Source organism: Aquarana catesbeiana, linkage group LG09 (assembly GCF_042186555.1).
Source record: "Aquarana catesbeiana isolate 2022-GZ linkage group LG09, ASM4218655v1, whole genome shotgun sequence".
NCBI classification, from domain to species: Eukaryota; Metazoa; Chordata; class Amphibia; order Anura; family Ranidae; genus Aquarana; species Aquarana catesbeiana.
The window spans coordinates 157,099,049-157,122,687 of NC_133332.1; the positions used below are offsets into that span (position 1 = coordinate 157,099,049).

A 23,639-nucleotide genomic window follows, 5' to 3' on the forward strand; every position below is an offset into this window, starting at 1 on the left:
TGGGAAGGCTGTCCAAAAGGTTTAGGAGTGTGTCTATGGGAATGTTTGACCATTCTTCCAGAAGCTCATTTTTGAGGTCAGGCCACTGATGTTGGACAAGAAGGCCTGGCTCACAGTCTCCGCTCTAATTCATCCCAAAGGTGTTCTATCGGGTTGAGGTCAGGACTCTGTGCAGGCCAGTCAAGTTCCTCTACCCCAAACTCGCTCATCCATGTCTTAATGGACCTTGCTTTGTGCACTGGTCCAAATCATTTGGTGGAAGCTTTATGGTGTGGGGTTGTTTTCAGGGGTTGGGCTTAGCCCCTTAGTTCAAGTAAAGGGAACTCTTGAATCTCTTGGTGTCAGAATACCAAGACATTATGGACAATTGCATGCTCCCTATTTTGTGGGAACAGTTTGGGGGTGGCCCTTCCTGTTCCAACATGACTGCACACCAGAGCACAAAGCAAGGTCCATAAAGACATGGATGAGGGAGTTTGGGGTGGAGGAACTTGACTGGCCTGCACAGAGTCCTGACCTCAACCTGATAGAACACCTTTGGGATGAATTAGAGCGTAGACTGTGAGCCAGGCCGCCTTGTCCAACATCAGTGCCTGACTGACCATTCTTCCAGAAGTGAATTTGTGAAAACCTTCCCATAGGCACACTCCTTAAGCTTGTGGACAGCCTTCCTAGAAGAGTTGAAGCTGTTATAGGTGCAAAGGTTGGGCCAACTCAATGTTGAACCCTATGGACCTTGACTGGGATGCCATTAAAGTTCATGTGCTTGTAAAGGCAGGCATCCCAATACTTTTGGCATTATAGTGTATGTTGACCTGTAACATTTCCAAGTTCAGCTGTCAAATTATGCTTTGCACATTCTAAACTGTGTCATTCTTAAATGAAACTGTTTTCTCAAAGAAAACATAGTCTGGCGGGAGGTCATCCACTGGCTTCATCTATTGAGGATAATAAAGGGGAAAATTCCCATTACCACCACAGATCCTGGTTTTGTTTTAAACCACCTTGGATTCTCTGTGCTAAAGCAGGAGTGTTACCTCAGCATTGGAGTTGCATTTTCCACATTATAAAAATAATTGTGAATTAATCAGGCAGCTATGTGGGAAACCGAGCACAAAAATGTCACCGCTTAAGTCCGTAAAACATATTGTATGTAAAAATCTGCTTTTAAGAAATACATACAGAAAAAAATGCTTCGAAAAAATGCAAGCAAGTCCTATATTTTCTATGCATGTTGCCCTTAATGCTTGTCAGTCATCTATTTTATAGCCTGTAATGCTCTCTCTGTGTTGGTGGAGTCTCAGGTCTGTTAATCCACCTAGACACCTTCATCCTAAAGCCTGCAATGTGAGACTGCCTTAATAATTTTTATTTATAAAAGGGTGTGTGGCCTACATATTTAATATAGTGACACTTATGCCGCGTACACACGGGCGGACTTTTCGACCAGACTGGTCCGACGGATCGAGTCCGGCGGACAATTCGACCGTGTGTGGGCTTCGTCGGACCTGCAGCGGACTTTTTCTGTCGAAAATCTGACGGACTTTAGATTTGGAACATGTTTCAAATCTTTCCGACGGACTCGAGTTTGGTCAAAAAGTCAGTTCGTCTGTATGCTAGTCCGACGGATGAAAACCGACGCTAGGGCAGCTATTGGCTACTGGCTATCAACTTCCACATTTTAGTCCGGTCGTACGTCATCACGTACGAATCCGTCGGACTTTGGTGTGATCGTGTGTAGCCAAGTCCGTTCGTTGGGAAAGTCCGTCGGAAGTCCACCGAAAGTACGTCGGATAGACCGTCGGACCAGTCCGGTCGAAAAGTCTGCTCGTGTGGACGCGGCATTAGAGTTTGATTTACTAAAGGCCACTAGACTGTGCACTTTGGAAAGTGTAGTTGTACTCTGCAATTGCAGTTGCTCCAGAGCTTAGTAAATGAGGTAAAGCTTCACTTGAAATCACATGAAAGGGAAATAAAAAAAAAAGCATTTTTGCTTGCATATGATTGAATGATGGAAGCCATGGGCTTCTGCCCATTTACTAAGCTCTGGAACAACTGCACTTTGCAAAGTTCACATTCAATTTGCCTTTAGTAAATCAACCCCTTACTCTTCTCTGCATTATAGCCAGCTCCAATCTATGAGAGCAATTTGAAATTAAACATTTAAACCTAAATTGGCACCTGATGTTTAGGGAATGATTATGAATAAATGTAAAGGGTAACAGAATTATACGTATGTTTTATAACCATTTTTTTCAGTGAATATGCAATGTACATATTGACTAAATGGAGTAATTATATTTATATGATTGTTCCTTTGGACTGCTGGAAACCACAGTTGCATTAAATATAAATGACCCCCCCTGTTGTACGATTAGGCTCTAATGCTGTACAGATTGCCTGCAGCAAAACACATGAATTGTACTGCATGAAAATACATTTTAAATAGAAATTTCAGTTTTTCTCATGTGGTTCATTCACATCTATGCACTGTTTTAGCGTTAAAGCAGTATTGAACCCAAAACAAAAATGTAATGTACTGCAGCTTACCAATCATCAGATGCGATGGCTGCATTCAATTTTTTTTTTCTTTTTTTCTTTTTGTTTTAAGCCTTTTCCCTGTTTTTACCTGGTGATCAGGCCAAGTAACACCCCTCCCCATATTAGAGTGCCCCCACTGTGGATGAAATATCACAGGGGGCACTTTTGGACAGCAGCATTATCAGTCTATGGGAGTGGAGTGTTAGATGTACTAGTGGACTTAGATACACTAACAAACTAAAGCTGAACTCCAGCTCACACTTTATAATCAGTTACAGCAATTTTTGGGATAAAGGTTTTAAAAAAAATAAAACTAATCATTGTAAGCACCTCTTGTCAGTGGTAAATGGTCTATCTGCAGGACAGTTTGTTATGTTGAAAAACAACAGACTTACTGGCCAGATCACCAGGTGAAAACAAAGAAAAGCTTAAAAATGCTAAAAAAATGTTTTTTTTTAAAAAGCTAGCATCTAAGAATTGGTAATCTGCAATATAATTAATGTTTTTTTTTTGAGTTAAATATCATTTTAAGGGAACCTGTGTGTGCGCATGACTGTAATGCTGCAACATGCACATATAGGTGTGAATGGGCCCTTGTTGCATCACAGGTGACATTTCATTGGTGTGAGCATGCTGTACAAAGATCCTGAATGCCTACATCCTCCAGCTTTTTTCGCTGCTCCTTCTGTTGCTCGATCCTTTTCTGGCGTTCGGCCAAGAGCTGTTTTTTGTATTTCTCCTGGTCTTTTAGCTTCTGTAATTGCTGCTGTCTCTGAGGATCTGATCTGTTCTTGTTTTCCTGTTGCAATCGCAAGAATTCACGGCGGAGAGTCGATTCGCCAGGAAGATTAACAATGGAGCTTAAAAAAAGATAATGGAACTTTAGTTTGTGTTTTTTTTTTTTTCCCTTTGTATTCTTACAAAGATTTAACCTCCCAACAAATGAGAACTTTGCAAGCTTAGCAAAACTTGGAAGTTGTTAAATATAGAGCAGAAGATGTCAAAAGACACTCTTATTTTCAACACTCCCAAATGTGGTGAAAAGCAAGTTGTGAAATTAATCTTCCAGCAAACAGCCCAGATTTTTAGAATGAAGAGTGACTTTTCTTTATAAGATTGTGACCAGATGTCCACATTCTGGTGTTCACATGATCACTCTGTATTCCAGTCAATGAGTATTTAAAGGGAATAAGGACCGCTATATCTGCTTATTTCATACCCAGGCTCCACTTCTTGTTCTGCAGTGTTACATAAAGGTTGTCAGATGAACAATGAAGTTTGAAGGTGGCGGTGTTCATCTGCTAAATAAAAGGTTTCATTTTTGTCAGTAAATCCTCGAGCCTGCATGTGACCTTTATGTCAAATCTGACGTGGTCACATGATCAGGAACCACTTTTATTGGTTCTTGATCATCAGTAGGAAACTTGGCTGTCAGTGACTGCCATTATTTAGAGAAAGCAGCAATGCGAATTGTCAGCTGCTTGATCCCAAAGGAAGGATATTTATGAATGTGTCCTTCCATATTCTGGATCCATTTAGTCATATGATCTGATAAAGATGAGGACTGGAGTTCACATTGAATGATCCCCCCTTGCAGTATGCAGTGCCTTGAAAAAGTATTCACACCCCTTGGAATTTTCCACATTTTGTCATGTTACAACCAAAAACGTGACTGTATTTTATTGGGATTTTATGTGATAGACCAACACAAAGTGGCACATAATTGTAAAATAGAAGGAAAATGATAAATGGGTTTTCAATTTTTTTTTTTTTTTATAAATATATGTTATAAGTGTGGGGTGCATTTGTAATAAGCCCCCCTGAGTCAATAACTTGTAGAACCACCTTCCACTACAATTAAAGCTGGAAGTCTTTTTGGGGATGTCTCTGTCAGCTTTTCACATCTATCGTGTGAAATTTTTGCCCATTCTTCTTTGCAAAATAGCTCAAGCTCGTACATAGCGTTTTGCTTTTAGGCCAAAAAGTTCAATTTTAGTCTCATCTGACCAGAGCACCTTCTTCCACATATTTGCTGTGTCCCCCACATGGCTTCTTGCAAACTGCAAATGGGACTTCTTATGGGTCTCTTTTAACAATGGCTTTCTTCTTGTGGAGTACACGACTAATAGTTGTCCTGTGGACAGATACTCCCACCTGAGCTGTGGATCTCTGCAGCTCCTCCAGAGTTACTGGGGGCCTCTTGGCTGCTTCTCTGATTAATGCTTTCCTTGCCTGGCTTGTCAGTTTAGATGGGCGGCCATGTCTTGGTAGGTTTGCAGTTGTGCCATACTTTTTCCATTTTCGGATGATGGATTGAACAGTGCTCCATGAGATGTTCAAAGCTTGGGATATTTTTTTTTTTTTATAACCTAACCCTGCTTTAATCTTCTCCACAATTTTATCCCTGACCTGTCTGGTGTGTTCCTTGGCCTTTATGATGCTATTTGTTTACTATGGTTCTCTAACAAACCTCAAAGGCTTCACAGAACAGCTGTATTTATACGGAGATTAAATTGCACACAGGTGGATTCTGTTTACTAATTAGCTAACTTCTGAAGGCAATGGGTTCCACTAGATTTTAGTTGGGGCTATCAGAGTAAAAGGGGCTGAATACAAATGTACGCCATATATTTATTTGTAAAAAATTTGAAAACCATTTATCATTTTACTTCCACTTCACCATTATGTGCCACTTTGTGTTGGTCTATCACATAAAATTCCAATAAAATACATTCACGTTTTTGGTTGTAACATGACAAAATGTGTAAAATTTCAACGGGTATGAATACTTTTTCAAGGCACTGTAAATCACATGACCAAATGCCTAGGCTGTTGAACACACAAACAGCACTAAAGGGAACCTAACCATTTTGATAAGAAAGGTATAGTGCAGCTCTTCTATTACGTTATTTATTTACATCAGCATGGCTGTTAGCATTGCTTTAAAGGATAGATGCACTTAAAGGAAGCATGTCATTCTTAATTCTAAGTCTTAATTCTAACCCTGAGATTGAGAGGTGCAGCTGGCTGGATATCCCGTCCAGCACTGCACAGCCTCCTCAGTATCTTCCCATTCCTACTATTTGTCTTTCACCGATATCCAGCCAAAACATCAATAACTTTTAATGTTTGCTAAAGCTATGTATGTCCTTCCCATAAAAGTAAGTAATTGACTGTACCTGCACAGGGGATGAGATTCAGGAATGGGAGGATTCCAAAGAGACTGTTTTTTTAGTTGAAGATCAACAAGATGTTAAAGTGGATTGAAATCCTCGACTTAGCGTTTTTTTTTTTTACCCCCCGCTAGCGGCCGAGAAAGGGTTAAAAACCACTGTAAAGCGCCTCTGCAGAGGCGCTTTGCCGGCGGTATAGCTGCGCCGTCCCATTGATTTCAATGGGCAGGAGCGGTAAAGGAGCGGTATACACTCCGCTCCTTCACCGCTCCGAAGATGCTGCTAGCAGGACTTTTTTTACCATCCTGCTAGCGCGCCGCTCAAAACTAATCAAAGCAGCGGCACTTTCGGGTCGGTTTGCAGGCGCTATTAGCGCAATAGCGCCTGCAAACCGCCCCAGTGTGAAAGGACCCAAAGTGTCATTTAAGTCACACGGTGACAACACTAGTTTTACAGTTGGAAGACAGTTTTTATCCAATATTAGCATGACACTAGGTATTTTAATAAAAGCAGCAGATTTAAAAATTTTAAAAGCAACTTTTTAAAGTTACAGTTGATATGAGATTTTAATTATTGGGTTGGATATACTTTAATTCTTCAGTAAAGCCAATAACTGGATCATGTATCAGATTTAGTTATACTGTATCTATCTGAGGTAAGCTGTAAGACCCCATTCACACAGGGGCAACACGACTTGCAGGTCGCCTCAGCGAGGCGATCTGCAAACGACTGCCTGGGCGACTTGCAAAACGACTTCTGTATAGAAGTCTATGCAAGTTGCCCCAAGTCGCCCCCGAAGTCGTACAGGAACCTTTTTCTAAGTCGGAGCGACTTGCGTCGCTCCCCTTAGAACGGTTCCATAGCACAGAACGGGAGGCGACTTGTCAGGCAACTAGGTCGCCTGACAAGTCGTCCCTGTGTGAATGGGCTCTAAGGCTCGGTTCACACAGGGACGACTTGTCAGGCGACCTAGTCGCCTGACAAGTCGCCTCCCGTTCTGTGCTATGGAACCGTTCTAAGGGGAGTGACGCAAGTCGCTCCGACTTAGAAAAAGGTTCCTGTACGACTTCGGGGGCGACTTGGGGCGACTTGCATAGACTTCTATACAGAAGTCGTTTTGCAAGTCGCCCGGGCAGTCGTGTGCAGGTCGCCTCGGTGAGGCGACCTGCAAGTCGTGCCGCCTCTGGTGTGAACTGAGGCTAAGGCCTCATGCACACTGGACGTTATAAAAATGCCAGTAGCGTTTGCTGTAGAAAGCTGTAGCTGTAGAATGAGTGCAGTAGTGTTTTTCAGTTTTTTTTAGTGTGTGCGTTTTTTAGTGCTTTTTTTTTTATTAGCCAAACTATACTCCCACAAAAGCTTATGGTTCGAAAACGCTGATAAATGCAGAAAAGCTGCATTTTTCAGCGGTTTTAAGATTTTATCAGAGTTAGAGCTGAAAAATTCCTCTTAACCACCTCCCACCCGGGCCACTGCTCATATACGGCTCGGTGGGCACTTCCTCCTCTTGAGTGGACTTCAGGAACGTCCTTCAGATGGACAGGGATCACGCGCGTACTCGCGCAGCGTTGCAATCCCAATGCGCTCATGTCACGTGGACATGGCGTATCTCCGATCGGCAGGAGGGTTCTGTGATTGGCCCTCCTGATCACATGATGGCTGTGTCCAATCACAGCCATCATGTAATGTAAATAGAGAGATAGTTGCTAGGCGATCAGCTCTCTTCTCGTCACATGGAAGTTGTCAGTGAGGAGAGAAGAGCGGATCACTGCAGCTGGCTGGTGATCAGCGAGTATGAGCTGTTTTTTACACACTGATCACCGGCACAGTGTCCCCACAATAGTGTCCCCATACAGTAAAAACACCTGTCCCCCACATATGTCCCAGTAAAATCATATGTCCCAATGATCATCTGCACACATATGTCTGTGATCATCTGTACATGATCATCTGCTCCCAAAACAGCCGCTGTAAAAACATGCAGTGTGCATGAGGCCATAGTGTGCAAGAGCACATTGGCTATTAAGGGGAGTTTTCAGGCAGAAAAAATGAGAGCTCAACAAAGCTCAAAAGCCTGTAAGAGCCTTTTATTTGGGATGCAGTGTGCATGAGCCCTTAGTAAATTGACTAAAGCTAGCTAAACAAACATACAGTAAAAGCTGCATACAGCTTTTTCAGTAGTTTAGAAACATATGCTGTTACAGGCAGAAAAAAACCCCTAACAAACTCATGTTTTTGAGAAGAGCTTTCGAGTAGAAAAGACGCTGAAGTGCCCAAAAACACACGAAAACACATGAAAAAGCTCAAAAAAGCTTGCAAATGCACAAAAAAAGGAAAAATTAGCTGAGAAGTGGGTTTGTGAAAAAAAAAAAAAACACTTATGCTCAAAGAAGTTCAAAGAAGCTCAATAAAAATGTACAAAAAACACAAGCTTTTAGGCAGAGAGATAAAAGCTCAAATGCCTGTAAAAACAGCTTCTGCAGTGTGCATGAGCCCTAACATATTCTAAACACATTTAGATTCCCCCACCCAGGCTAAGCAGTGTGGACAGAGCTATCCTCCCTGCCAGCTATTGTGTGTAGACAGCCGCAGCACCTGCTGATGCCTGAATGCCCATATAGGGACTGGATTCAATAGGATGCAGTCACTGTTCGGCTGACAATTTTTTACCCAGCTCCTTCAATTTTGAATCAACTGTTATCAAGACGTTGTCAACCGAGAAACCTACTCCTCAAATTTTGATCGATTCAGCAGAAATCAGTGGAAATCTGAGCTTAAGATGGTAAAAACCCAGCAATGAAGGAATGAGCAGCAAGTGAATCTAATGTTTGTAAAAGTGTACAGTATATTATCAAAACCAGATGTGCTGGAAAAGGGGAAATAAGCAGGTGTTTTAATATTCCCATAACGATTTTTAACTTAAAGCTCCTTTTGGCAATCAACTGTTTGGCTGTAAATATTACAGAACATCTGTAACACAGTACAGTGCTTGCATGTATGAAAACAAAAGAACATTTAAACTGCGTATTTGTTTAAAAAAGCTAAGTTCATGCTTTGATTTTGTAGGTTATTTATTTGTCTTTTTCTTTTCTCAAATACATGTAATTGCCTTGCACAGATCTTTTTTTCTCAAAGAATAGGTGCTGGAACTTAACCGCAGCCCCACAAAACCCCTCCCCCTACACACACCCTCCAAATCCTATCAAATAGTGGGTGTGTTCACGAAAACAGTAGGAGGGTCTTAAAGGGGCATTACATACAGAGTGCAGAGCTGTCACTTGTAAACACAGAAACCAGACTTACAAGTGATTGTGGTGAGCAGGCACCAAAGGGTCTGAGCCAGAGGTGGTGGAACTGAGTTCCACCAAGTTCCCCCTGAAACAAGCCCTGACCTTGCATTTCTAATTGTCAGTCCTCACTTCACACTATATAAGAAAGGCCAAACATATTTATTAAAGCCAATAAGCAACTTGCATGCAAGAAGGAACAAACAAGCAGATCACATGGTCTCAGGCACGATGTTATGATGGTCCCATGGGTCATTTCTAAAGGGCTTGTCAAGGCTCATGATGGGACCATCATAACATAATGCCTGAGACCATGTGATATGCCTATTTGTTCCCTTTTACATGTGAGTTGCTTATTGGCTTTAACCACTTCAGTCTCTGAAGATTTTACCCCCTTAATGACCAGAGCACTTTTTGCGATACGGCACTGTGTCGCTTTGACTGACAATTGTGCGGTCGTGCGACACTGTACCCAAACAAAATTGATGCCCTTTATTTCCCAAAAATAGAGCTTTCTTTTGGTGGTATTTGCGGTTTTTATTTTTTGCGCTATAAACAAAAAAAGACCAACAATTTTGAAAAAAAGCAATATTTTTTACTTTTTGCTAGAATAAATATCCCCCAAAAATATATAAAAAAACTAATTTCTTCCTCAGTTTAGGCCGATATGTATTCTTCTACATATTTTTGGTAAAAAAAAAAATCGCAATAAGTGTATATTGATTGGTTTGCGCAAAAGTTATAGCGTCTACAAAATAGGGGATAGATTTATGGCATTTTTATTTTTTATGTTTTTATTAGTAATGGTGGTGATCTGTGGTTTTTATCGGGACTGCAGTATTGCGGCGGACAGATCGGACACTTTTGACACTAATTTGGGACAATTGACATTTATATAGCAATCAGAGCTAAAAATAGCCACTGATTACTGTCTAAATGTCACTGGCACGGAAGGGGTTAAACACTAGGGGCGATCAAGGGGTTAAGTGTGTAATAACTGTAGGGGGGATGGGCTACCACTGACATGACAGAGATCACTCTTTCCGATGACAGGGAACAGAAGATCCCTGTCATGTCACTAGGCAGAACAGGGAAATGCCTTATTTACATTTCCTCGTTCTTCCTCTCCTCGTCGAGATCGTGGGCTGCCGGCGGACATCGATCCTGCGGGCACGCTCCTGCGGCGTGCGGTGGGTGCACGCACCTGCTATCCTCCTTTTACGGACTGACATACATGTACATCAGGTTGCGCAGGAGTGCCATTCTGCCGGGGTATATCGGCATGAGCCGGTCGGCAAGAAGTTAATAAATACGTTTACGTAAGTCATAGGGAAGGCACTAAAACCTATTCCAGGAAAAAAGTATATGACTGATAAACATGCCTAGGATCAGCCCACCATCTTTTCCTCTGGGGAAAAAGGGCTTGGGGGCTTTCCTGTTTTATTTTCCGTGCAGACAGGTTAGAATCAGAAGTCAACTATGAAACACATTGAGCTATTTACATCTCTTCTATACCAACATCTAGATAATGATGTAATGGTTCACAGAAAGTATATTCTTGCATTTGCATACAAAATCTTTTTTCCCAAGCAGAATAGCGATAATTTACATTTATATAGTAATTTTTATAGGAGCGATATGTATGGACAATCAATAAGTACACTCTTTTATATATACCTAGGACATCTCTTTCCCCATTGACATACATACACAGAAGACACACACCCATTCCTTTGTCTCTCCTATCATCTGCATCCTGGTAGAGCAGTTATGTAAGTGCTCTGTATCCCCAAGCTTCCCATGCAACTGGCAAAGAATGTGCTACTAGGCAGGAAAAAGCTGGGCATCGAACATGAGTATTACTTCTACAATGTCAGGCGCCCTGCCCAACCTCTGAACTTTGGCTCCAGTTTAGCAAAATGGGCATATTGTGACAGTAGGTGTTAAGTTATGCCTTTTGAACAATGTATATAGAAGCTGTCACCACAGGGTGGCGCTGTGGACAGTGTGAATAGGCTATGCCAAATCCTTTAATTAGATAACCTATACTAGGGCTTTGAAAGAATGGACTTTATAGGCATAATTAAAAATGTATAACAAAATATTTTATTAGAATTATACCAACAAGATATTAGACACACATGAGATAAAATGCATGTAAAAGTGATTAAAACCTTCACCCCGGTCCACCATCCATCCAGGTTTCTGGATGGACGGTGGGTCGGGGAGACGGTTTTAATCACTTTTGCACTTTTACATGTATTTTATCTCATGTGTGACTAATATCTTGTTATAATTCTAATAAAATATTTTGTTATACATTTTTAATTATGCCTATGAAGTCTATTCTTTCAAAGCCCTAGTATATGTTATTATGTTAAGCCTATCACTACTTCAGGACAGTGCCTCTAGCAGTAACAGAACAAATATTCACCTTGAATTGTCACACAATGTTCTATTGTGAGGACTGCATAAAAGACATGTCCTGGCTTTTTAAACATGGCACCAAAACATGCAAAATCATGAAAAAAGGGTTAGAGTGATAGCAGCACATGCCACTTCTACAGGCCAACATACTGCCCGAAACACTGCACATATCTTGTGCTGCAAGGCACGTATCACAGGAATGTCCTGTCAGCCATTGTAGCACACCCAGACTATTACCCTGGTTACACAACCAATCATTCAAGAGTAGAACAGAACAAAGATGCTGCAGAAGAGAATAGCGACCACACAGCCTCATGTAAAAGGGAATGTTGTGGAAATGTTTGATTTCATGTATTTGTATTATAATGTGAAGACCACCACCAGTGTAAGAACAATTAATACAATAAAATATGATGGGGACAAACCATAAGTTACTTCATATGTTGTATGTGTAGTGCCCTCTCAGTTAGGGTGTTTAGTTTGGCTCCATTTATAGGGAGTGGAGTGGTTGTTGATTATTTGGGTCTGCTCAGAGTTCTTGAGCCGAGAGTTTGATTGGTCCCCCCTGCCTTTTGGAAGAAATTTCAAGCGCATATGGAAGGAGATTAAAATGATCAGCTGAATATTTATCATACCTTGGCCAATTCCTGGAATACCCTGGTCAATTCCTGGAAGGGAGCATACAGAAGGTGGCTGGGTGGGGGGATAAATGGACTGGAGGTCTGAGTAGATTGTTCTTTCCTCTTCAGGGAGGGTTCCAGTACTCCTAGGGCTGCTGCCCCTAGGAGAAGAATACAGTTTGGGTGGCTGAGCTCCTGATAGTGGAGATGGGTTTTGCTGCATGTTAGTACCAGGTTGCGGTCTTCAGGATCACCCCACCAGGAGGTGAGTAGGCCGGGTCCAGTAGCAGATAAACAGATAGGGATGAAGCAGAAGCATAGTCAGTAAACAAGCCAAAGGTCAGTAACGAATGGTAGAAGGATGGGATTAAGCAGAAGCATAGGAACAAGTGAAGGGTCGATAATGAATGGTAGAGAAAAGCAAGCTATTGTTTGGAGAGAGAACAATAATCTGGCAAACAGGAGTTGCAGAGACATGGCTTAAATCAGAACTTTAATGGGAGGTGCAAAGAGTTCAACTTTCAAGGCAGGATCATTCAAGGAATCTCAATGTGTCTATAGGACACATTGAGAGTGAATGTCCTCCTAATGGCATCATGGCGCTGTACACATGAATGCCGATCTAGCCAAGAGGGCAGCAGACTTGTGGCCTTTGGAAAGCAAGCTGGCCCGAAAGTACATCACCACCACTTCACTAGATAGAAGTGTGACGCCCCTGGAAAACGTCAGCCACACCACCCAGAATGAAATCCAACCCTGAAAAGGTCAGCAACTGGGAACTGACCTGTATTAGTAGTCCAGTCAAGCATTAACTAGGCCTGCCTAGGATGGGGGTGGGGGCTGCCTCTAATGCCACCACACTTGTGGGGATTGATGCTTATCCCCCAGGAAAGAGAAACCTCATGGAAGGGAGGGGACCCTTCAGAATAGTCTTGGCTATTCAAGCCCTGCTACCAGTTTGCCAGTCTCACTGTTCCTGCATGGTGTGGAATTGAAAAGCAAGGGAGGCCCCTGTAGCCTAACGTGAAGGCCTAGGAAAAACAACAATATCAGAATTTGATCGTATGGTGTTCCCTGTATGCCTGAGAAATGCAATGCACTGGGGAGGTTTGCCTACTCTGGTCTTTTAACTATAGATAATGTGTTTCCTGTTTTTAGGTGGGCGGAGCCACTATCTGTTGTCCTGGATGATGACTTGGGAAAAGTGAACCAGAAGTGGACAGTTTTTTTTTTAGTTTTTTATAGCTAATGGTTATCAGATAAAGTATGAGCAGGTGACACCCTCCATTCAGAAGTATATGTAAATCTAAGGGCTTTTTTTTTTTTCAGTGGGAACGTGGCGGTATGCAGTTCAGGCACTTCCTAGCACTGAATGTATCTACTGGCAGGAATTCTTTGGCATGCAGGCAAGCACCCCTATTGATCTCCTAGTGCCCCCAAACTGCCATAGATTCTCCTATATCCAATTAAATTATTTATCTACATACCTAGCTGGCACTGGGTTGTTGTCAGCAATAGCAGACGCTAGGCAGTTGGACTACTTGGGGACTGCGGATTTATCTTGAATGCATTAGCCAGAGTTTTTGCTGCTGGCTGCATGGTATCTATTTTTACTGCCTTTCTTGTTATTAAATTCCATATCAATTACTTAGTACCACAAAATGATACTTGGTCCTGTACTTAATAAAAGAGGTGGCATTGGGAGGTGGACAGGGGGTAGAGACAATAGACGGTGCTCAGAGTTGGCTAGCGGGTGGATACAAGGATGAAGTGAGGTGTAGGTAGAGTACCTGCATATATTCTCTGACCAAAAAAAAGCCCTGTGTAAACTCAATCACTAAAATCTCATAAGCTTTAACATGTTGATGCCATTTTTAAAAGTAATTTGCAATCATTTTAAATCTGCAGCTTACAATAAAATACCATGAAGCTCCGTAGGCACTTTTGGTTAAATTCTAACAATGCTCTTGTTTCCCATTTGTGCTCCTGCATTTTCATACTTTCACATGGACTTCCAATGGAGTGTACAAGTGGCTGTTTAGGCACTACATAGGCATGGTCCACCCGATGTCACAATTAGAAAACCTTCCATGAGAAATGTCATGCAGCTGTCACTTTAGTGAATGTAGATAGGACTGTAAAAAGAGCACTGATATGTAACAAAGGATGAAATGAGTATGTTCTTAAAATATGGAAAATGTTTATCTCATTATGCTTTAGCAATCAAAATCCCTTTAAATTAGCGATTAAATCTACTTTAACAAAGCAAGAATTGGCCAGTCAGCATTAGTCATAGAGGGAAAAGCTTCTGCAGTGAGCTGAAAACCATTGTAAAAATGTCCTACAAACTAGTTGGATACTTTTGTCTAAGAAGAAAATAATATTCCTTGATCTTTTTTCCAGCATATTCTGGTGCAAGATAGCATTTTTTGCATAAAAAGTCGTTTTAATGCTATATGTAACTATGTATTATAAAATTCTCTGATAAGAGCCCAGTCAAGCTTCTAAAGTAACTTTGTAATCTCCTTTGACTTTGACAGGCAATATACTGCTTGTACAGTAGCAGAGTCCTTTATCTTGTGTGCTATGGTTTATATCCTTGGCAGGCTGGATAAGTCCTTAGCGATTTACCTGAAATGATCTTTTGTATTGCTCTTTAGTGGAAATCTTTTGTCCTATGGTTGTGAGTGTTCACTTTATACAGTGAAATAGGACTTGTGGCTTAATTACCTTGGCTCGCCTTCATCTTCATTCATCTCCTCATCTTCCTCTTCACTTCCACTGTATTCATAGCCCGTTTCATCTGAAAAAACAAAGCAATGCAGCATAGGTGGGTATAGCAATCTCTGAAGTCTGAGTGGGCTCTAAGCGAAATGTAGGAAATGGTAATTTTTGTAATAATTTACTGTCATTCAGATTCTTAAATTGCCTTCTATAAGGCACAGTTGAGAACTATTGCCAACAAGTTATACATTTTCTGAAAAAAAATGCAAACAAAGTTCAAGATTTAAGATTGATAGATCTGAGCAGTCATTGAGGAGTCATACTGGTGCTGGTAAAATGGACAACCTTATTTCTTTCTCTCTCTCTCTATCTCTCTCTCTCTCTCTCTCTCTCTCTCTCTCTCTCTCTCTCTCTCTCTCTCTCAGCCACTATAGCCAGCCATACATGGACATGGAGTATCGGTCCATGGATATGACCGATGCCACACAAGGTATCGGTCATATCCAGCTTTCCTGAAGATACTATATAAACCACACATTTCTATATAGTTACCTAGGGGTGCCCAGGGACTTTTAGAACATACCCTGCTTAGCAGTAAATTAGCTTAAAATGTTAAACATATTAATTTTGTTTTTGTTTTTTCCAGTAAATGACAACATATCTGATAACATCTACCCTTTTCTCTTTTTTTCCTTGTTCTGTCAAGATGGTCTTTCAGCATGATGCGTATCTGACGCTCATTTTGTAGATCTCGAACAAAAGAATGTTTTAGCAATGTTTCTGTTGTTGGACGATGTGTGTAATTTTTAATGAGGCAATTATCAGCAAAATTAAGAAATTTCTTTGACCTGAAGGAAAAAGAAAAGCAAATCATAAAAGTGCATAAAGGCAAGGAGCTAATTAATGTGAACACATTTTTTTATAATTGTTGTAAAGCACATAAATTAAAATCTCTCCGGTAGGAGAACAATGCCTGGCTCTTGGTATTGGTACAAACATTTTTTGGGAGCGGCACTCATGCCACACTGTGGAGTCCTTTACCTTTGGATGAGTAACTGAAAAATACCAAATGGTATTTGGTACTGACTGATGAGCAATAATGTGCAATGTCCAGATATTTGTAGTGACTTATCAACTTCAGTTTAGAAGGATTAATTCTGGTTTGATTGGTAGCTGTGGGTTAAAACACTGATTTTTTTCTGTCCGTATGATATGTTTACACTGCACTTACTGTGCATTTGCTGTGCAGCATATTTGCAGTACTCGTTCTCGGTGGAAGCTGTGCAAATTGCTCCTGGCTTTTTTTCTGTGCCACTTCCTATGACTTTCAAGTGATATTACACGATCATAATAAATAGGCTTTGAATTTTATTGAATTAAAATAAAATTGAATACGTCAGAGGTCCAGTCGCTGGCCAGAACCACATGAATGTTTACAACTCAAGCACCCTCTGCTTAAAGTGAACTTGTCCTGAGAGAAATGGGAGCTATTAATAAAACATTGCAACACATATTTCCAACTAGAAAACCCCACAATTAAAAAAACAAGTTTTTTTTTTTTTTTTTTTCTAGTATACCATCAATATCATGTGCCAATAAGTACATTCTACCAAATGGTAAGATTCTGCTAGTACACCTTCTGCCTCAGGGTAAACTCACTGCACTGTATGGAGGACCAGTGTTGTCACCCTATGGTGCTCTCCTGATTTGAATTACAAAGACCTCCTCTCCATTACATAGGGATAGGCCTTTGTAGTTTACAGAAGATCAGTGGGAAAGCTGGTAACATTGTTTGAGTTAACTTAAGGGACACCTACTATTACAAATTCACCTAAAGGGAGGTTTTCCCGTGCTATCCCATTTTGTCAAAGCCAGCTTACCATGTACAGTATCTCACAAAAGTACACCCCTCACATTTTTGTAAAGATTTTATTATATCTTTTCATGTGACAACACTGAAGAAATTACACTTTGCTACAATGTAAAGTAGTGAGTGTACAGCTTGTATAATAGTGAAAATGTGCTGTCCCCTCAAAATAACTAAACTCAACACACAGCCATTAATGTCTAAACCGCTGGCAACAAAAGTGAGTACACCCCTAAGTGAAAATGTCCAAATTGTCAATATTTTCTGTGGCCACTATTATTTCCCAGCACTGCCTTAATCCTCTTGGGCATGGAGTTCACCAGAGCTTCACAGGTTGCCACTGGAGTTCTCCTCCACTCCATGATGACATCATTGAGCTGGTGGATGTTTGAGACCTTGCGCTCCTCCACCTTCTGTTTGTGGATGCTCCACAGATGCTCAATAGGGTTTAGGTCTGGAAACATGCTTGGCCAGTCCATCACCTTTACCCTCAGCTTCTTTCACAAGGCAGTGGTCGTCTTGGAGGTGTGTTTGGGGTCGTTATTATGTTGGAATACTGCCCTGTGGCCCAGTCTCTGAAGGGAGGGGATCATGCTCTGCTTCAATATGTCCCAGTACATGTTGGCATTCATGGTTCCCTCCACGAACTGTAGCACCCCAGTGTCAGCAGCACTCATGCAGCCCCAGACCATGACACTCCCACCACCATGCTTGACTGTAGGCAAGACACACTTGTCTTTGTACTCCTCACCTGGTTGCCGCCACACACACTTTGACACTATCTGAACAAAATATGGTTATCTTGGTCTCATCAGACCACAGGACATGGTTCCAGTAATCCATTTCCTTGGTCTGCTTGTCTTCAGCAAACTGTTTGTGGGCTTTCTTGTGCATCATCTTTAGAAGAGGCTTTTTTCTGGGACGACAGCCATGCAGACCAATTTGAAGCAGTGTGCGGCATATGGTCTGAGCACTGACATGCTGACCCCGCACCCCTTCACAACCTCTGCAGCAATGCTGGCAGCACTCATACGTCTATTTTTCAAAGACAACCTCTGGATATGACGCTAAGCACGTGCACTCAAGTTCTTTGGTCGACCATGGCGAGGCCTGTTCTGAGTTTAACCTGTCCTGTTCAACTGCTGTATGGTCTTGGCCATCATACTGCAGCTCAGTTTCAGGGTCTTGGCAATCTTCTTATAGCCTAGGCCATCTTTATGTAGAGAAAATGCAATAAAGTCCTGAAGCGCCACAAAGCTTTGGGTCATGTGAAAAATTAATGATACAAAATACGTAATAGATCATGGATCTAGCCCAGTTCAGCTGACAGAAACACTGGAACAATGTAGAAGAACAAAAGAAAAACGATATGTAGCACACTGTAAGCTGGATCCAAAGTTTGGTTATTGTGAAACAGGCAGTTCAGACCAATGGTTCAGACAAATAGTGATGGATAATAATGAAATGTTTAATTCCATCACAATCGTTGAACACGTTAAAAAGTTGAACGTAAGTTAAAAAGACGAAGAGTTAAGGAGTTATAACTCTTATGCCCTGTACACATGATAGGATTTTCCGATGGAAAATGTGTGATAGGACCTTGTTGTCGGAAATTCCGACCGTGTGTAGGCTCCATCACACATTTTCCATAGGAATTTCGGACACACAAAGTTTGAGAGCAGGCTATAAAATTTTCCGACAACAAAATCCGATCGGTTAAATTCCGATCGTGTGTACACAAATCTGACACACAAAGTGCCACGCATCCTCAGAATAAATTAAGAGATGAAAGCTATTGGCTACTGCCCCGTTTATAGTCCTGACGTACGTGTTTTACGTCACCGCGTTCAGAACGATTGGATTTTCCGACAACTTTGTGTGACCGTGTGTATGCAAGACAAGTTTGAGCCAACATCCGTCGGAAAAAATCCATGGATTTTGTTGTCGGAATGTCCGATCAATGTCCGACCGTGTGTACGGGGCATTAGTCTTTTTTATTTGTGTTCAACAATGGATTATGATGGAATTTAAACATTTCATGATTATCCATCACTATTTGTCTGAACCATTGTCTGAACTGCCTGTTTCACAACAACCAGACTTTGGATCCAGCTTACAGAGTGCTACAGATAGTTTCATCTTTATGTAGAGCAACAATTCTTTTTTTTCAGATCCTCAGAGAGTTCTTTGCCATGAGGTGCCATGTTGAACTTCTAGTGACCAGTATGAGAGAGTGAGAGCGATAACACCAAATTTAACACACCTGCTCCCCCATTCACACCTGAGACCTTGTAACACTAACGAGTCATATGACACCGGGGAGGGAAAATGGCTAATTGGGCCCAATTTGGACATTTTCACTTAGGGCTGTTCTCTTTTTTGTTGCCAGCGGTTTAGACATTAATGGCGTGTGTTGAGTTATTTGGAAGGGACCGCAAATTTACACTGTTATACAGGCTGTACACTCACTACTTTTCATTGTAGCAAAGTGTAATTTCTTCAGTGTTGTCACATGAAAAGATATAATAAAATATTTACAAAAATGTGAGGGGTGTACACACTTTTGTGAGATATTGTAAGTATAGCCAAAGCTTCTCCTATGTATCACAAGAGTGCAGTTTGTTCTGTACTCCTGTGATCTGTTTTCAGCCTACTGCAGGCTAAAGCCCGCTGTTGGCTGCTGTCATTCAGCTGGCCCAGGCTCTGTAAAGATTCAGAATTTAAAGATGGGATCTGCCACAATGCCTAGACCAGCAGAGAGTCTGAGCCAGCCGATCCCCTGTCCCCTCCACAGCCCAGTGCTCAAGTGAGTGAGTTATTTATCTATACTAGTAATGGCAGCGATAAGTGACTTAAAGCAGAACTGCAATATTGTGGCAGACAATCAGACACTAACTGAAACTTTGCGGGAACCTGTGACACTAATACAGTGATTAGTGCTAAAAATAGGCACTGTCACTGTACTGATGACACTGGCTGGGAAGGGGTTAAACATCTAGGGCAATAAAAGGGTTGACTGTGTGCCTAGACAGTGTTAATGTTTACTATGTGTGCTGCTTTTACTAGGGGAAGTAAAAGATTCTAGTCCCTGCTTTGCAGGAACACAGAATCCATCCCTTTTCCCCTGTGAAAATGGCAGTAGTCTGCCTTGTTTACATAGGCAGATCCCTGTACTGTGTAGTTTATCGACGATTGGCAGATGCCAGAGGACATTGCCCAGCACCCAAAGATCTGCTTCTGCTGCATATGCTGCTTTCGCCCTTCAGGCAAAAAAGCAGGATCACGTGAGTGTATATACACACTATGTTACAAAAAGAATTGGGACACATGCCTTTACACACACATGAAATTTAATGGCATCCCAGTTTTAGTCCATAGGGTTTAATATTGAGTTGGCCCACCCTTTGCAGCTATAACAGTTTCAACTCTTCTGGGAAGGCTGTCCACAAGGTTTAGGAGTGTCTCTATTGGAATGTTTGACCATTCTTCCAGTATTGCATTTGTGAGGTCAGGCACTGATGTGGACGAGAAGGCCTGGCTCACAGTCCTCCACTCTAATTCATCCCAAAGGTGTTCTATCGGGTTGAGGTCAGGACTCTGTGCAGGTCAGTCAAGTTCCTCCACCCCAAACTTGCTTATCCATGTCTTTATGGACCTTCCATAATAGACTTCAGCCTGCTCAATTAAGCTTTGGCAATAAAACTTGAAAGCTGATTGGTACCTATGACGAGCTACATCAGATTTTGCATGCTCCAGTATTAGCATGCAGTATTACCATTTAAATGACCCATACCTATACATATTGGTTGATATTTATGTTATGTGTGCAGCAATTTATATTGGTTTACATTGTTAGCTGAATAGGTGATAGGAGGAGTTTATATGCTGGTGTGGATTGACAGCGTTGTCAATTTTGGTTGGGTGTGGATCTAAATGTATTAATTATCTATCTAATTGGTTAATTTTTGTAATAAAACTTATTTTTGGAGATATGCATGACCTGTGAAGGACTTAACCTCAGTCCTCAAAGCTACCCCTTATACAAACTAAAATACCCTCTAAATACTCCCACAAATGACGTGACAAGGTGTTGGAGTAAATGGCCTTGCTGGCCTTTTATTAACAAAATATAAAATCAATAAATAACAGTTATAAATAACTTTTTAAATAACTTTTTAAATAACTTTTATTAATAACTTCTCAGAACTTATTGGAGTCTAGGAGGGGAACACACCCACAGGTCACTGCGTAAAAAATTTGTAAACTTTTAGGCCTCCAGTCGCTAACCCCAGATTGTGAGACAGTACCCAACCTTCTCAGTGACCTAACTTTTCCCCTTCCTGGTTAACCCCTCGTAACCGGAAGGTACATAAAATTATGGGTACCAACCATGTTATCTCTCCAAACCATAAATCTCCTCCTCCTCACAGACCCAAACCACTGCCCAAGCTGACCCCATCATCATCTTTTACCATAAGCACACCAGGGAGGGTGGGTGGGAATCTTCTTCCCCGTCGCTCTCCACTGACGTCACTTCCCCCTTTTTTCCCCACTAAACTTCCTTCGGGCAACCTCCCCCTGCTACAGCCCCTCCCCCTTTCTTAAAGTGGAAACAAATCAGCGTATTACAGCGTGACTGTGCAGTCCACACAAGTCATGCTGTCCCTGCGCTGATCCCCTGCTTTCCTCTGCTCCGGGACCCTCTGATGGTGGTATCCTTGTTCAGTTTTCCTTCTCTGTGTTTTTATATAGATTTATTGTGCTGGCACCTGCCCTAATGTATGGGATGCAATCACCTATTTAAAGCATTTGCGTTACCTCACTCTTCACCTTTTAATATATACAGTATAGTAACAATTGCTGATAGGTGGTGAAGTTGTGTTTTGTTTGTGGTTCCTAATATGCCAGATCTAGTGCCTCTGAGACCAGGAGGAAAATGAGGCTTTCCAAAGATGGGATACAGGGGTGAAGATAGTCCTGAAGAGGGTAAAGTGGCCACAATGATTCTCATCATGGCTCTGGTCTATGGATTGGGCCAATCATTTAAGGGGCGCTTGGGATAAATCCACAGGATTCTCTATATAGGTAGATTAGAGGTTCTCATTGTAGACCCATATCTTGTTGTGCACATTACAGCACCAATCAACTATCCAGGTTAAATGGGCAGCTCTATGATAGAGGATGGGACCCAGAAACTCGATACCGACTACAGTTTTTGATCCATTCAGGGCTGAGTTCCCCACTCATGCCCTTCTGTTTCTCTAGACAAATAGCATGAATATAAGCAATTTTTTTAAGGTAGGTGGAGGGTAAATTGTTTAATAAATGTTGGAATAAATATAGCAGTCTGGGCAGTCTATTCATTATTCAAATAGTGTTTTGTCTGAACCATGTGACGACATCACAATCCCGAATTTTTTTAAATTTGCATGTATTGATCTCTGTAGTCGGAGGCAATTTTGAGAAAAATTCTTTATCTAGGTCCGCTGAGGTTATTTTATATGTGATGACCCATTTAAAGGGGAACTTAAGTTGTATATCACAGAATCATTGGGCAGAGACTGATACATGTAGTGCCTTGCATTTTGAAGAATACATTTTAAAATTAGAGAGTTTGCTGTATTTTTTTCAAGCTTCACCTGTACATTATTTTGGTAGGGATGTTTCCGATATCTATGCAGGATTCAGTTTATCTAGCATAAAATGTTTTGGCCTTTTTAATAGTGTTGAAAAAAATGAAAATACGATATGAAGAGGATTTTCAATATGCAGCCATTCGTTTTAAATGCAGTCTTATTACTTGAATGCCTCTAGTGCAGGAGTTTCTGTATCAGTCTTTAGTTGTATTTAAATCCCAGTAGAACATGTGCTTTCCCCTGCTGAGGTGTCCTATAATAAATCCAATTATTCTGACTATTCCTGCGACATGGCAGCAGACAAGAAGAAAATGAAGGCCCCAGAAAGCAATAAATTGCTCTTAACTAACCATCTGTGTGATTATTAATTCATCTTTTCTGTTGGACACATCAGCCTTTGAGTAAGCACATTAAACCATTTTATCCTATCGTGATTCGGGTTGTCTGATGCGCTCATCCAGAGCATTATATACAGAAAGCATAAGTGACAGAGGCCTACTGCATTAACTCTTTAGTGTCCTAGTCATTTTGGTACCTCATGCTAAACTAATGTCTTATGTAATGCACATACCATTTCCTTGATTTTAGCTTTGGTGGTGGGTTTCGAGGAATTAAGAAGAGAGCTCTCATAGGATGCATGTCGCATAAAGCTGCAAAATATTTAAAAAAAATTATACTCCATGTGTACATGTATAATAATAAATTTCAAAATTCACATTTTCAAATATTTTACTGTAATTATGGAGGAGTGGATACGTTTACAGCAAATCAGACTCATCCTCAGCAACTGCATAGCTTCTCTCCCCTGTGGGAACCTAATTCACTCAGTGACCTGGTAAAGAGGCCTTAAAGCCCCTTGCTAATTTATCAATGCAGAGTGTACAGCAGTATATTTCCCTATTATGATTATTATGTCACAGATTGGAAGAAATGTGTTCCATAATCCTTGCAACCTTGGCACATAAATGAAAGTGAAATCCTGTTCAAACTGCTTACCAGGTCCTGAAATGGATGCTCTAAACTTTGTGAAATAACAAAAGGGTATGCTGTTCTTATACAAAATGTACTAATGTCTACCTTTTTATTCATAAGTGTATTGTTAACTTATTGGATAGCTGGAGTTATTCTTTAAATAACCCCGCCCCCCCATCCCAGTCTTACAATTATTTGTACTTGCTCCTCTGAGATATTAGCTGTGCAGACTGCTGGCAGCCACATAAGCAATTTGTTTTTTTTAAATAGCAAACATGTCATACTTCTGGGGTCCATAAAGCAGAGTGCAGCTCAGCCCTGTCCCACATTCACTCTTCACTTGCTTTGATTGACAACAGCAGGAGCCAATAGCTTCCCCTGCTATGTCTGTG

At 41.2% G+C, this 23,639-nt stretch overlaps 1 protein-coding gene across 2 annotated transcripts in view; it reads right to left on the reverse strand.

Annotated features, from left to right (window-relative positions):
* The window catches only part of NRK (Nik related kinase), a 402,914-nt gene that overhangs the window by 201,595 nt on the left and 177,680 nt on the right, over positions 1 to 23,639 (reverse strand). For both annotated transcript variants that reach the window (XM_073599301.1, XM_073599300.1), the window contains exons 9-12: positions 22,847 to 22,925; positions 15,448 to 15,620; positions 14,779 to 14,851; positions 3,200 to 3,401 (exon numbers count right to left, since the gene is read on the reverse strand). In XM_073599301.1, coding sequence (XP_073455402.1) covers positions 3,200 to 3,401; positions 14,779 to 14,851; positions 15,448 to 15,620; positions 22,847 to 22,925 — 527 coding nt within the window. The remainder of the gene's footprint in view (positions 1 to 3,199; positions 3,402 to 14,778; positions 14,852 to 15,447; positions 15,621 to 22,846; positions 22,926 to 23,639) is intronic.